This window comes from Hemiscyllium ocellatum, chromosome 17, assembly GCF_020745735.1.
Source record: "Hemiscyllium ocellatum isolate sHemOce1 chromosome 17, sHemOce1.pat.X.cur, whole genome shotgun sequence".
NCBI lineage: Eukaryota > Metazoa > Chordata > Chondrichthyes > Orectolobiformes > Hemiscylliidae > Hemiscyllium > Hemiscyllium ocellatum.
In genome coordinates this window covers 74935231-74951373 of record NC_083417.1, presented here as the reverse complement: position 1 = coordinate 74951373, position 16143 = coordinate 74935231, and the positions used below count along the sequence as shown (strand labels likewise).

Genomic DNA, 16143 nt, shown 5'->3' with positions numbered 1-16143 from the left:
AACTCGAGGACACCTCCTACCACCCCCTTGACCATGACCCCACCCCACATCACCAAACCATCTTCTCTCAGACCTTACAGAACCTCATCACCTCAGGAGATCTCCCACCCACAGCTTCCAACCTCATAGCCCAGGAACCCCGCACTGCCCGGTTCTAACTCCTTCCCAAGATCCACAAGCCTGACCACCCTGACCGACCCATTGTCTCAGCATGCTCCTGTCCCACTGAACTCATTTCTACCTGCCTCGACACTGTCCTATCCCCCCTAGGAACTCCCCACATACGTTCAAGACTCCACCCATGCCCTCCAACTCCTCCAAGACTTCCCGTTTCCCGGCTCCCAACGCCTCATCTTCACCATGGATATCCAGTCCCTCTACACCTCCATCCGCCATGACCAGGGCCTCCAAGTCCTCCATTTCTTTCTCTCCCGACGTCCCCAACAGTATCCTTCCATCGACATACTCATTTGTTTGGTCAAACTGGTCCTCACCCATAACAATTTCTCCTTCAAATCCTCCCACTTCTTCCAGACCAAAAGGGTAGCCATGGGCACCAGTATGGGCCCCAGCTATGCCTGTCTCTTTGTTGGCTACATAGAACAGTCCATTTTCTGTAATTACACCGGCACCACTCCCCACCTCTTCCTCCGCTACATTGATGACTGCATTGACGCCACCTCGTGCTCCCACGAGGAGATTGAGCAATTCATCAGCTTCACCAACACATTCCACCCTGACCTTAAATGTTTCTGGACCACCTGTGACACTTCCCTCCCCTTCCTGGACCTCTCCATTAATGATGACCGACTTGACACCGACATTTTTTACAAACCCACAGACTCCCACAACTACCTGGATTACACCTCTTCCCACCCTACCTCCTGCAAAAATGCCGTCCCGTATTCCCAATTCCTCCGCCTCTGCCGTATCTGCTCCCAGGAGGACCAGTTCCACCACACAACACACCAGATGGCCTCCTTCTTTAGAGACTGAAGTTTCCCTTCCCATGTGGTTAAAGATGCCCTCCAACGCATCTCATCCACATCCTGTGCCTCCACCTCAGACCCCATCCCTCCTACCGTAACAAGGACAGAACCCCCCGATGCTCACCTTCCACCCTACCAACCTTCGTATAAACCAAATCATTCGGCGACATTTCCGCCACCTCCAAACGGACCCCACCATCAGGGATATATTTCCCTCCCCACCCCTTTCCGCCTTCCGCAAAGACTGTTTCCTCCGTAATTACCTGGTCAGGTCCACGCCCCCCACAATCCACCCTCCCGTCCTGGCACCTTCCCCTGCCACGGCAGGAATTGCAAAACCTGCGCCCACACCTCCTCCCTCACCTCCATCCAAGACCCTAAAGGAGCCTTCCACATCCATCAACGTTTTACCTGCACATCCACCAATATCATTTATTGTGTCCGTTGCTCCCGAAGCAGTCTCCTCTACACTGGGGAGACTGGACGCCTCCTAGCAGAGTGCTTTAGGGAACATCTCTGGGACACCCGCACCAATCAGCCACACCCTATGGCCGAACATTTCAACTCCCCCTCCCACTCTGCTGAGGACATGGAGGTCCTGGGCCTCCTTCACCACCGCTTCCTCACCACTCGACGCCTGGAGGAAGAACGCCTCATCTTCTGCCTCGGAACACTTCAACCCCAAGGCATCAATGTGGACTTCAACAGTTTCCTCAATTCCCCTTCCCCCACCTCACCCCAGTTCCAAACTTCCAGCTCAGCACTGTCCCCATGCCTTGTCCTACCTGCCTATATTATTTTCCGCCTATCCACTCCACCCTCCTCTCTGACCTATCACCTTCATCTCACCCCCACTCACCTATTGTACTCTATGCTACTTTCTCCCCACCCCCACCACTTATCTCTCCACCCTTCAGGCACTCTACCTGTATTCCTGATGAAGAGTTTTTGCTCAATGTCGATTTTCCTGCTCCTTGGATGCTGCCTGAACTGCTGTGCTCCTCCAGCACCAGTAAGCCAGACTCTGGTTTCCAGCATCTGCAGTCATTGTTTTTACCCTGTATTTTGATTAAGTTACACTGACTGTTTTGCATGACCCTTCAATTTGTTTCTCTGAACACTTGCACCAAATCTTTCTGGTTTGCATTCAACTTTCACTATATTAAATCTTGCTTCGTGGTACTCACCATGCTTCCCAACCTCAAACATGAAGCCAACTCTGATGAATTGCTCAATACAAAAGAGACTCTGCTGTCATGGCTTCACCAACATTTCTGTGAGAAGTAATTCCTGCTGGTATCAGTATTTTCTCTCCTCAATGCACAAAAAATTTAAAATATTGTATTTTAACATAAAGAGGCTACACACAACAGAAAAGTGTGCAGGGGACATTGGTTACATTCTCTCCTTCCTGTTTGATCTATGAATCAAGACTTTGGTGAGAACCTGAAATATTTTTATCCTTAACTCGACAGAATGACAAAGCAGTTCCTGCGACAGCACTGTAAGGAGCAGAAGCTCTACCAGACACCTTACCTGAATGACACACTCTATTTGCACTTTAAAGGTTAGTGGAATTTTTATTTTTTCCAAACATTCTTAGCTACTAACTTCACAGCCTTGAATTTCCTTTGTGTGCACAGCCTGGAGATTGGACCCAGAAACCAATTGAGGGGTCATGCAAAACAGTCTGTGAAACGTAATCAAAATATCATACAGTCATTCCTCCATATCTGTGAGGGTTGCGTTCCTGAGAAACGCCACAAATGATGAAATTCGCCAATGTTGTCCTCCTTTCGTATCAGTCATAGCATGTCTAACCCCTGCAATCAGGAAACTTTATAGTTCTTGGTTTAGCTTTTACTTTGCATAAAGACTGTAAATTTCCTGCAAAACTTGTCACTCTAGATTTCATGGTCTTTTAAGCCACGCCATTGATCTGGATAGTGTACCCTTCCTATCACTTATGATGAGCATGTTTCTGTGAATATTATCTATCTGCTTTGTTTGAATGCTGCCATAATCTAATATCATTATACGAAAATGCTATTGATTGCGAATAAATTTAACAAGATTCCATTCAATGCAATGGACTTAGTTGGTACTAAATATAAACAGTGGAGAGGTCGGACTGTGTTCCTTGGAGAGGAAAAGGTTAAGTGGAAACTTTCTAAAAGTTTGTTCCAAGATGTGGACAAAATAGATATGGTAAAGCTATCCCTGCTCGTGAAAAGATTGAGTATGAGAGGGAACAGTTTTGCAAAAGAAGCAAATGCAAACTTTTTATGCACGGTAAGTAGTTAGGATCTGGAATACAACACTTTGAATCTTAATGAACCAGGTTCAGTCTCATCATTTAGGAGGGCATTGGATGCTTGTAACTTACTCATTTATTTTCCATTCACTCTGAATATTGAGGCTGGAGAAAGTTAATAATTCAAGGAAAGAGCAGCTGGTCAGAAGATGCCTGAGCTAACTGAAGTTTTTAGGATAGATTTCTCTTTCGTTAACAGCAATAATAAATTTTAATTTACACAGTTAGAGGTTAACTACATGTTTAAGGTGTGACAGAGGTCATTGCTACACTGTGTGCAATTCAGCTTTTAATCTGCATCCAATGTTAACTGCTCATATTAGATTTGAATTTGATGAGCACTCATCTTGTTTTTCTGTACTGCCTATTGTAGGCTTCTCCTGCATTGAGAATCTGGAGGAGTACACTGGCCTGAGATGTCTGTGGCTGGAGAGTAATGGATTGTTACGGATTGAGAACTTGGATGCTCAGACCGAGCTGCGTTGCCTCTTCCTGCATCAAAACCTCATTCATAAAATAGAGAACCTGGAGCCGCTGCAGAAGCTGGACTCCTTGAACCTGAGCAATAACTACATCAAAAGCATTGAAAATCTGTGTAAGTAAAGGGCTTGACTGTTCTGTCCCCATAAACATGAAATGCTCATAATATAAAGTGGGTGTTCACTTCTTATTATCACACTGTTCCTTGTCACTCAGACTGACTCATTCTGAAACCAGAGGAGAAAAACTAAATGGAAGTGATTGTCATTCCCACTGTAACTTGTGGCAGAGTTTCCATCACAGTTCTGCAAGTGAGAATGCAAATTAAAATAGTTTCCAAACTATTTTTCTCAGTATTCAGTTGTATAGGAGGGAAACTATGTTGGAATGCAAGATAAATGATGTCCATTCTGTTGGGAGAGGCATAAGGAAAGTGGGCATTGTGCATGGGACAGACTGAAGTGCACATGGTTGGGAACGGGCAGGGATAGAGAGAGAAACCATGATGTGTTCACAGGTGAGCAGGAGAGTTGGTGCCAGACAGGAAGTGGCAGGGATAGGAGTGCATGGTGGTGATGTCAAGGAGGATGATTAAAGGCGCGTGCAGTGGGGAGTGGAATATAAGGAAGGGGTGAAATGTGAGCACCCGAATAAACCTTACAAGTTGCTTCCTATGTGATTAGTGTATTTCCTTTTTGTAATCTTTTAGCTCAGCTGATCACACGTAGCCTTAAATATTCAGTTAAAGACAGTGAGTGAATTGTGTCAGTTTCACACATTTACTCCCTTTCTCTCTCACATACTCAGTCATTTACTCATTCACTCTATCTTGTTCCTTACCAAAGATTTCTATTTGACTCTCTCCATTTCATCATTTTACAAAAGAATACTAAAAACAAAGTAGGAGTGGACCATACAAATCCTCCAGCTACCTGAATTCCACTTTCCTATGCACTCTCCACAGACTGTTATTCCAAAATCTGTCTATGCTGAAAATGTGTTGCTGGAAACGCGCAGCAAGTCAGGCAGCATCCAAGGAACAGGAGATTCGACGTTTCGGGCATAAGCCCTTCTTCCCCTGAAGAAGAGCTTATGCCCGAACCATTGAATCTCCTGTTCCTTGGATGCTACCTGACCTGCTGCGCGTTTCCAGCAACACATTTTCAGCTCTGATCTCCAGCATCTGCAGACCTCACTTTCTCCTCCAAAATCTGTCTATGTCAACTTTTTAAAAATGGATAATAGACAACTTTATGGATTAGACTGTTTCAAAGATCCACTACCCTTTGAGTGAAGAAGTGTCTCCTCATCGCAGTCCTAAGTAATCAACACTATATCCTGAGGCCGTGGCCCCTTGTTTTAAATTCCCTTTGGGTAAGCTTGTAACTTGCAAAATTGGAAAAATTTTCTATGTTTAGAAATGCATATTGTTGCTGTAATTCTGCGTACGTCTAGAGGAATAGCAACCAGCTTATCTGTTTCTCAGGCAGGGATTAAGATTAGATTACTTAGTGTTAAAACAGGTCCTTCGGCCCAACAAGTCCACACCGACCCTCCGAAGAGCAACCACCCAGACCCATTCCCTACATTTACAGTTCACTTAACACTACAGGCAATTTAGCATGGCCAATTCACCTGACCTGCACATTTTTGGACTGTGGGAGGAAACTGGAGCACCCAGAGGAAACCCAGGCAGACATGGGGAGAATGTGCAAACTCCACAAAGGCAGTTGCCTGAGGCAGGAATTGAACCCGGATCTCTGGCGCTGTGAGCAGCAGTGCTAACCACTGTGCCATCCACAATGTTGACTACTGTACTTTAACATCAGTGAGGGCAATTGGTCATTGATAAATTGATGCATATCATCTGATACTGCTTTCCCTGTGGTATTTCATGGATGATTGTAACATGTCTCCTTAATTCAAATCTATCATGATCTTTTGCCGCCTTAGCTTGCCTGCTAGCTCTCAAAACGCTGCAGCTAGCTCACAATCGCTTGTCCACAGTGAAGGACATTGAACATCTGAAAGAGTGCCCCAGTCTGAGTGTCCTTGACCTTTCGTACAACAAGCTGACTGACCCTGACATCATCACTGTCTTTGAGGCGATGCCTGATCTGGTAAGTGAAGCTTATCTGTTTGTCCTGTAAATGTTAAATGCTTTGTACTTTAACAATGTAATGTGCAGCACAAGCATCATCAATGTGGATTGAGTTTTATTCATGCTGAACGGAGAATTTAAATTTTCAATTGCGTTTTAAAATTCGGAAGAATACTGATGCTGAGCTGGTATCCTCTAGGTGACATGATGGTACGATATGTGCGAACCCTTTCAGTAAAGGATCTCAAGTTTAATTTAGATCATCCTGTTAATATTAAATTATCATAGAATCCCTACTGTATGGAAACAGGTCATTAGGCCCAGCAAGTCCACACCAACCCTCGGAAGAGTAACCCACCCAGACCCATTTCCCCTGACTAACTTACACCTGACTAATGCACATAATCCACACATCTTTGAACACCGTGGGCAATTTAACTTGGCCAATTCACCTAATCTGCACATCTTTGGACTGTGGGATGAAACTGGAGCACCCAGGGGAAACCCACGCAGACAAGGGAAGAATGTGTAAGTATCACACAGACAGTTGCCAAGGCTGGAATTGAAACTGTATCCCTGGCATTGTGAGGCACCCATGCTAACCATGGAGTCACCGTGCCACCCCTAGATATTCTTCCTTGAACTGAAATAGGGTGCGGCAAGGGTGATCCACTTTAGAATTTTCACTTACCAATGCTTAATTTCACATGGGCATTTTCAGACTTTTGCTGTACACATCACCAGTTCCTGTGTTCAGATTGTCACTGAGTTGTTCTCTACATGTCCTGGATTAGTGGTGCTGGAAGAGCACAGCAGTGCAGGCAGCATCCAAGAAGCGGCGAAATCGACGTTTCGGGCAAAAGCCCTTCATCAGGAATATGATGAAGGGCTTTTGCCCGAAATGTCGATTTCGCCGCTTCTTGGATGCTGCCTGAACTGCTGTGTACTTCCAGCACCACTAATCCAGAATCTGGTTTCCAGCATCTGCCGTCATTGTTTTTACTTTGTTCTCTACATGTCACCAATTCATGTGTCCAGACTTTCACTGGACTTTTCCCATGGACAACTGCCAGACCTATGATGAGACTGTCAAAGAGCTGTTCCCTATACACCACCACTACCTGTGTTTGTCTGTCACTATGTCCTGTACATCCCAAGCTCCCATGTTTGGACTGTCATGACACATCAGCTCCTGTGTTCAGAATGTCATTAGACTGTTTGCTATAAATCAGCTTCCATGTTCAACATTAAATGTGTTTCTCCTATTGGATAGCATTTACTAAATAATCCCAACTGTGCTCAGAAATACACCAGAAACCAATTTAAGATTATTAGTCAGTCTTGCAATGAGATTGATTGATTGATTGGTGAAGGCAAATGGAATTGGTCTATGTACATTGCACCTTTTTCATTGAGGAAAGCATCATGATGACTTTTGATCCCTGCTGTATCACCCATAACAAATTTCTGACCATTCAGAGTCCACCTGCTTGGTCTGAGTACATTTTTTTTATTATTCACCAGCTAACTACAATTGACAATTAACAGTTTCTGTTGCATCTCCATGCCAATCCTGGTCCAATCAGTCAGCACCTTCTCATACTGTATAAACTGGTGCTCCCTTGCCAAGTTTGCTATCAGTCCAACTTGTGCAAGATAAAAAGCTTTGACTTTGTGTCCCCTTGTAGCAAATGTTCCGTTTTAAGATGGAAAATACCACAAATAGACCAAACAGCATTTTAGCAGATTTCTGAGCAGATTTAAGAAAAGTAACAAAATCATGTAGCAAGATATTCAATCAGTAATATTGAAGTCTGTCTACACAGGAAAGTTTAGCAAAAAGTAATGACAGAAAGAAGCAAAAAGTGAGAGTTGAATAAAAGGTCTGATTGAATCTGGTATGAATATGTAGACCTGAAGCCTATGCCAACGCACACGATTCTGTGCAGCACAGAAGATCTGTACCTATTATTTCTAGGAGATATCCAGTCAGACCTGTCACGATCCATTTTTGCCTTTCCAAGTATTTATCGAAGTGCCTTTTGAACATGTGTACATGCAAAGCTTGAGCCTGTGACTGTAGATAGGTGCAGACCTGGAGCCTACACTGGTATGTATGTGAAGATCTGGCGCCTGCAGCAGTGTGTACATGCAGCCCTGGTACGTGATCCAGTGTGTTCATGCAGACCTGGTGCATGATCCAGTGTATACATCAGCCCTGGTGTATGCACCAGTGTGTACATGCAGACCTGGTACATGATCCTGGAGTCTGCAGCAGTGTCTTTGTGCAGGCCTTGAGCTCCTGGTATTGTCTACCCACAGGTCTGGAGCCTGTGTTAATATGTACCATATGCTGGTACATAAGTCACAAAAAGTTAGTATACACTTACATAAATGATTAGGATAACAAATGGAATTTTGTATTTAATGTAAGGGAATGGAATGTAAAGGTTTTGCTGCATTTATATAGGGCATTGATGAGATCACATTCTTTTGGTCTTACCAAAGAAAAAAGGTAAATACTTTTGGAGTTTTGAGAAGGTATGAAACTTATTTGATGAGGAGAGCTTAGGTTAGGTCTGTACCAGTCACCAGAAGTGATCTTGTTGAGACGTGAGATGCAGGCGGGACATGGAAAGAACTGATGGACCCTGATGCTTCTCCTGTTTCTGAGACACTCTCTCTCACTCTCACTCTCACTCTCTCTCTCACTCTCACTCTCACTCTCACTCTCACTCTCACTCTCACTCTCTCTGTCTCTGTCTCTGTCTCTGTCTCTGTCTCTGTCTCTGTCTCTCACAATTCTGTGCAGCACAGAAGATCTGTACCTATTATTTCTAGGAGATATCCAGTCAATCCTGTCACGATCCATTTTTGCCTTTCCAAGTATTTATCGAATTTCCTTTTGAACAGCAATCTGAATTTGTATCCACCACAATATAAGGCAAGAGTGCTTCAGTGAAATAATTTCCTCATATTGCCTCTGGTTCTTTTTCCAATCAATTTCACTGGAAGTTAAATCTGTTTGTGTGATTATCAATTCTTCAGTCGTTAGAAACATATTCTATTTGTTATATTTAACCCTTAATAATTTTATGCACTTCCGTCAAATCCCCTCTAGTGTCTTGGCTATAAGAATAACTTGTGCTTCCCTTCAACCCTTCATCCCCAGAGCAATATTTCTTTTGAACCCCTTCTTCTCCTGATCCCCAGAACATAGAACATAGAACATAGAAGGATACAGCGCAGTACAGGCCCTTCGGCCCTCGATGTTGCGCCGACCGAGTCCTACCTAACCTATACTAGCCCAATAACTTCCAAATGCCTATCCAATGCCCGCTTAAATGAACATAAAGAAGGAGAGTTCACCATTGATACGGGCAGGGCATTCCATGAACTCACAACCCGCTGTGTGAAGAATCTACCCCTAACATCTGTCCTATACCTACCACCCCTTAATTTAAAGCTATGTCCCCTAGTAACACCTGACTCCATTAGCGGTAAAAGGTTCTTAGTATCTACCCTATCTAAACCCCTAATCATCTTATACACTTCTATCAGATCTCCCCTAAACCTTCTCTTCTCCAATGAGAACAGCCCCAAGTGCCTCAGCCTTTCCTCATAAGATTTTCCTACCATTCCAGGCAACATCCTGGTAAACCTCCTCTGCACTCGTTCTAAAGCTTCCACATCCTTCCTATAGTATGGCGACCAAAACTGCACACAATACTCCAGATGAGGCCTCACCAGAGTCTTATACAACTGCAACATGACCTCAGGACTCCGGAACTCAATTCCTCTGCCAATAAAGCCCAGTACACCATATGCCTTCCTCACAGCACTATTTACCTGGGTGGCAACTTTCAGAGATCTGTGTACATAGACACCAAGATCCCTCTGCTCATCCACACTACCAAGTAGCCTACCATTAGCCCAGTAATCCATCATCTTGTTATTCCTACCAAAGTGAACGACTTCGCACTTAGCTACATTGAATTCCATTTGCCACATTTCCGCCCAGCTCTGCAACTTATCTATATCCCGCTGTAACCTACCACTTCCTTCCTCACTATCCACAACTCCACCGACTTTCGTGTCATCCGCAAACTTGCTTACCCAGCTTTCAAGACACGTTCTACCCGTGTCTGCGTGGGTTTCCTCCGGGTGCTCCGGTTTCCTCCCACAGTCACAAAGATGTGCGGGTCAGGTGAATTGGCCATGCTAAATTGCCCATAGTGTTAGGTAAAGGGGTAAATGTAGGGGTATGGGTGGGTTGCGCTTCGGCGGGTCGGTGTGGACTTGTTGGGCCGAAGGGCCTGTTTCCACACTGTAAGTCTAATCTAATCCTTCCTCTAGATCATTTATAAAGATAACAAAAAGCAATGGTCCCAAAACAGATCCTTGTGGTACACCGCTAGTAACTGCGCTCCAAGATGAACATAATCCATCAACTACTACCCTCTGTCTCCTTCCAGCCAGCCAATTCCTAATGTATCCTCAATGCCATACCTCCGAAGTTTTAGCATTAGCCTACCATGGGGAACCTTATCGAACGCCTTACTAAAATCCATATACACAACATCTACTGCTTTACCCTCATCCACTTCCTTAGTCACCTTCTCAAAGAACTCAATAAGGTTTGTGAGGCACGACCTGCCCTTCACAAAACCATGCTGGCTATCCCTGATCACGTTATTCCTACCCAGATGTTCATAAATCTTATCCCTTACCATTCTCTCTAAGACTTTGCCCACCACTGAAGTCAGACTCACTGGCCTATAGTTACTAGGGCTATCCCTACTCCCTTTCTTGAACAATGGGACCACATTCGCTATCCTCCAGTCCTCTGGTACTATTCCCGTTGACAATGACGACATAAAAATCCAGGCCAATGGCTCTGCTATCTCCTCCCTAGCTTCCCATAGGATCCTGGGGTAAATGCCATCAGGCCCAGGAGACTTGTCTATATTCATCCTTTCCAATATTCCCAAAACCTCTTCCCTGCATATTTCCAGGGCATCCATTCTAATTATTTGTGATTCCATATTCACATCAGCAACAGTGTCCTGTTCCTGAGTGAATACTGATGAAAAGTACTGATTTAATGTCTCTCCAATCTCCTCCGCCTCCACACACAACTTCCCACTACTATCCTTGACTGGACCGATACCTACCCTAGTCATCCTTTTATTCTTGACATACCTATAGAAAGCCTTTGGGTTTTCCCTAATCCTGCCAGCTAAAGACTTTTCATGTCCCCTTCTCGCTTCTCTTAGCTCCCTCTTTAGCTCCTTCCTGGCTACCTTATAACTCTCAATCGCCCCTACTGAACCTTCACGCCTCATCTTTACATATGCCGCCTTCTTCCCTTTCACAAGGGACTCCAATTCCTTACTAAACCACGGCTGCCTCACAAGGCCCTTTACACCATGCCTGACTGGTACATACCTATCGAGGACACGCAGTAGCTGCTCCTTGAACAATCCCCACATCTCATTAGTGTTCTTCTCTTGAAGCCTGTTTTTCCAATCCACACAACCTAAGTCATGCCTCACTGCATCATAATTTCCCTGCCCCCAGCTATAGCTCTTGCCCTGCGGCGCACGATTATCCCTCTCCATCACTATAGTAAAAGTCACCGAGTTGTGGTCACTGTCCCCGAAGTGCTCACCTATCTCCAAGTCTAACACCTGGCCTGGTTCATTACCTAGAACCAAATCCAATATAGCCTCCCCTCTTGTTGGCCTGTCGACATATTGTGTCAGGAAACCCTCCTGCACACATTGTACAAACACCGACCCATCTAATGAACTCGAGCTATAGCTCTCCCAGTCAATATCTGGGAAGTTAAAGTCCCCCATAACAACCACTTGTTAACCATAGTCACATTGCGTGGAACTATTTTATGTAGGGCAGCAAACTTTCTTCATTTTTTGCTTGCTGACCTCCTTTTATAAAGCTGGAAGTGTTGAGGTTTCAGTGTGATACGTTTTGTCAGACAATTACACGCAAATTTGTTGTTGGCATTTTGCAGATAGCTCTGCTTCTTTGAACTTGTGTCTGTGTCAAAATACTGTTTTACGTTGGGCTCTCCTTGAGGTTTTCATGGGAGGTACATTCTGATTTTAGGACAGAGTTCACAATCTGATGTTGTTAAACTCTGTTTTGAGTCCAGAGGCTGTAAAATACCTAATTAGAAGCTGAGAAACTGTTACCTCAGCTTATGTTGGGCATAATTGATGTGGAGGTGCCGATGTAGGACTGGGGTGGACAAAGTCAGAAGTCACACGACACCAGGTTATAATCAAATAGGATTATTTAAAATCAGAAGTTTGCAGAGCGCTGCTCCTTCATCAGCTGACGTCTTCACCAACTTTGAGCTTAATTGATATACCTGTAGCAGGCCTTGGACAAAAATGTGTGTGTGAGAGCAAGATGGCGAATTAAAATGGGAACCAACCAGAAGGTCAGAATAATTCTTGCAGACTGAAGAGAGGTGTCCCACAAAGTGGTGTGTTGGGCCACCACAGTCTCTGCTTCACCTGGAAGGCATGTACAGACCTTTGAAGATGATCATATGAGTTAGAGTATGCTGATGGAAGTGGATACCCTCACCTGGTCAACTGAGGTTGGGGTACACCACAAGTGAAGGCAATTGCAGAGCCTCACTCAGGCTGTATCCTGAGTAAAAGGACTCTGGATCAGCCCACAGCAAATCAAAGCTAAGTCACGGCCAAAGGATTGGGGCCAGCAGGCCATTGTAAGTGCTGTTGGTATATAGACTCAAGACAGCAAAAGAGTCCCACTAAGCCTGAACTGGTTAAGAGAATTCTAGGCTGGTGTCCGGGAGAATGCACACCCTGAAAAGCCCACTATTCTAAGCCAAATATAGTTAAACTGCTTAGCAACATCCAAATCAGAACCAATCAAAATAAACATCTGGTTAAATGGTCACCCAGTTCCAATGGAGATTGACATCAGTGTGGCTGTATCACTTATTGCAGAACCAGTCTTTTAATAAAATTCACTCTGGATTCCAACCTTTAAACCTGCTTAAGACCATGGCTTGATGGAGAGCATTTACAACTCCAGATCCAGTTTCTTGTGAGATGTAGCTAGTTTAGTTACCACTGATTGTAGTAACAGGCTCGGGCCCGAGCCAGATGGACCTTTATTAACTCAACATTTTTTGAGAAAGATTCACCTTCATTAACTCAACATTTTTTGATTAGAAAACAGCTGCCTAGTAAAGTCCTAATGAAATACCTGGAGGATTTTCAGGAAGATCTTGCGATTATCAAAGGAGCCATGGCCCCATTGCATGTTGACCAGAAAGCAATTCCACAATTCTGCATGCCCTGCCCAGTTCCATTTGCCTTGCATGTAAAAGTGGAGGCAGAAATCAGGAGGCTGCAAAGCAAAGAAGTCATCAGATCAGGACAGTTTGCAGAAGGGGTAGCACTGAGTGTCCTGATTGTGAGGTTCAATAGGTCGGTTCATATTTTGGGGACTTAAAACAAATGACAAACTGCTTCTCACAACTGGATAAATACCCAGTCTTTCACAGATAGGACTTCAATGCAAAGTTGGCAGAGAGGAGCAGTCCTTCACAAAGCTGGACATCAGGCATGCCAACCTGTAATTGCAGTTAGGTGATGATTCCCAGAAATATGCTATAATTAATTTCCATAAGGGTTTATATCAATATATGTGACTGCATTTTGGGGTATTGTCAGACTGTGCCATTTTTTAACAGACAATAGAGAACATTTTACAAGGACTGCTAATAACAGGGAAGACCTATGAAGAGCATTTAGAGAGCTTGGATATAGCTTTAGATGTTTCTACATGGTGGGCAAAGACTTTTGAAGGGAAAAGTGTTTTCCAGGCACCCCAAGTGACCTACTTTGGCTACAAGCTTGGACCAGGTTCCTTGACCTGGGGGAGAAGAGTGAAATAGCATCAGAAACACTAATGCCAGACACAAGACTCCTCTAAACAAGAGGGACAATTTACTTTAGGGGATGAAGTTTGGTGCCAGAACCATGGAAATGGCACAGTGGTAAGAGGTATGGTCGATGTGAGGTCAGGTCCTGTGACATACAAAGTTCAGGTAGGTGAGCTGGTCCTGTACAAACATGTGGACCGCCTGAAAGCTGAAAACTCGCAAATGGGGCAAGAATAAAACATCCCCAGCCCCTCAGAATAACTGAAAAGGATGTTGAATGCCATGGGTTCACCTCCTCTGACAACGTCAAAGAAACCTCAGAGTCTAAGACGGATACAGTGGATATCGCAGTCCCGATGCCTTCAATGCCTGAAGAAGATGATGTTTTTCCGAAACAGACCAGGCACAGAAAGCAGACTGTCGTCCAGTACATGACCCCCTGTATCCAAGGTTGAGTCAGAGATACTGGATCTGGTGCAAAAATGTCCCAGGAGAGGCTACAAGGGAAAGAACAGTCAACAGCCCAGGATTTAGAAATGGTGGGATGTAGTGATTGTTACAAGGTCAGTTGGGTCTTGCTGAATGAGTTCCCTGATTGGGACTGTTAACCTAAGCAAATCGGGGGCCTTAGCTGACAGATACAAATGGGAATGTTTGGGGCACTCTTTGGCACAGAGATGGGGACCTTTGGCCTGGACTGGGAGGCCTGGGTTCAAGTCTCACCTGCTCCAAATGTGAATAACAGCATCTCTGAACAGGTTGATTGGGAAACAGGTTAAAAAAATAAAAACTTAAACTGGAGTGTGACAAATTCTGTTCACTCTGAGAGCTGGATCGGAGGAAGCCAGACCATTATCATGTACTGTGCATATGTAAATAAATTGAGAGTTGGTGAGGGAATGCCAGCCTCTTGTGTTATTTCAATTTCAATTTAACTACCCCTTCCTATCTCTCTATTCTCCAATTCTACGTTCCTTAGATCTCTGAGCTCCTCTAATTTAGCCTCCTGAACATCCCTGGTTTCAGTCATTTTTCCATTGGTTGCCTGGGCCCGAAACTCTGGAATTCCTCACCTACACGTTTACAACTTTCACCTTTGCCTTCCTTTTTTAACTCACTGTGTAAGCCTGACTTATGATCAAGCTTTTGAACTTTTGGTTGTATCATCTTCTCTGCCAAGGTGTATTTTTTTTTAATGTAAGGTCTCTCCGAAAGCATCTTGGAACACAGGCATAAATTTCAGTGAGGCCTTTGATAAGGTTCCACATGATAGGCTGCTCTGGAAGTTTAGATTGCATGTAGGTAAGTGTGAAGTGATTCACTTTGGTAAGAGTAATAAGAAGATGGAGTACTGGGCTAATGGTCGAATACTTGGTAGTGTGGATGAGCAGAGGGATCTTGGTGTCCATGTCCGTTTTGACCACCTTGCTATAGGAAGGATGTTATTAAACTGGAAAGAGTGCAGAAGGAATTTATGAAGATGTTGGCAGGATTCAACAATCAGAGCTATAGAGAAAGGTTGGACAACTTAGAACTTCTTCCTTTAGAGTGTAGGAAATTGGGGCAGGGGATCTTATAGAAGTGTATAAGATGGTTAGAGTGAATCCACCTAGTCTTTTTCCCAGAGTTGGGGCAAGGACAAGAGGGCATCAGTTTAAGGTTAGAGGGGAAAGAATAAATGGGAACCTGAGGGGCAACTTTTGTCTACAGAGGGTGGTACACACACAGAATGAACTACCAGCGGAAGTGGTTGAGGTGAGTACATTAACAACATTTTAGATTAGATTAGATTAGACTTACAGTGTGGAAACAGGCCCTTCGGCCCAACAAGTCCACACCGACCCGCCGAAGCGCAACCCACCCATACCCCTACATTTACCCCTTACCTAACACTATGGGCAATTTAGCTTGGCCAATTCACCTGACCCGCACATCTTTGTGACTGTGGGAGGAAACCGGAGCACCCGGAGGAAACCCACGCAGACATGGGGAGAACGTGCAAACTCCACACAGTCAGTCGCCTGAGTCGGGAATCGAACCCAGGTCTACAGGTGCTGTGAGGCAGCAGTGCTAACCACTGTGCCACCGTGCCGCCCTAAAGGCATTTGGACAAATACATGGATAGGAAAGGTTAGAAAAATAATGGCCCAGTGCAGGAAAATGGGGTTAGCATGGATGGACACTTTGGTCAGCATGGACCAATTTGGGTCAAAGGGCCTGTCTTTCTGCGATAGGCGTCTCTGACTCCATAAATACAAGTTCAAGTTTCTAACTTAAATGCTTCCTGTTCTTTGTTCCTTCATTTTCTGCT

General features: G+C 44.5%; 1 protein-coding gene across 1 annotated transcript in view; it reads left to right on the top strand.

The window, feature by feature from the left end:
• Positions 1–16143, top strand: part of dnaaf1 (dynein axonemal assembly factor 1) — a 121623-nt gene that overhangs the window by 58330 nt on the left and 47150 nt on the right. Inside the window, exons 10-12 of the mRNA XM_060837527.1 lie at positions 2465–2556; positions 3677–3898; positions 5737–5903. Coding sequence (XP_060693510.1) covers positions 2465–2556; positions 3677–3898; positions 5737–5903 — 481 coding nt within the window. The remainder of the gene's footprint in view (positions 1–2464; positions 2557–3676; positions 3899–5736; positions 5904–16143) is intronic.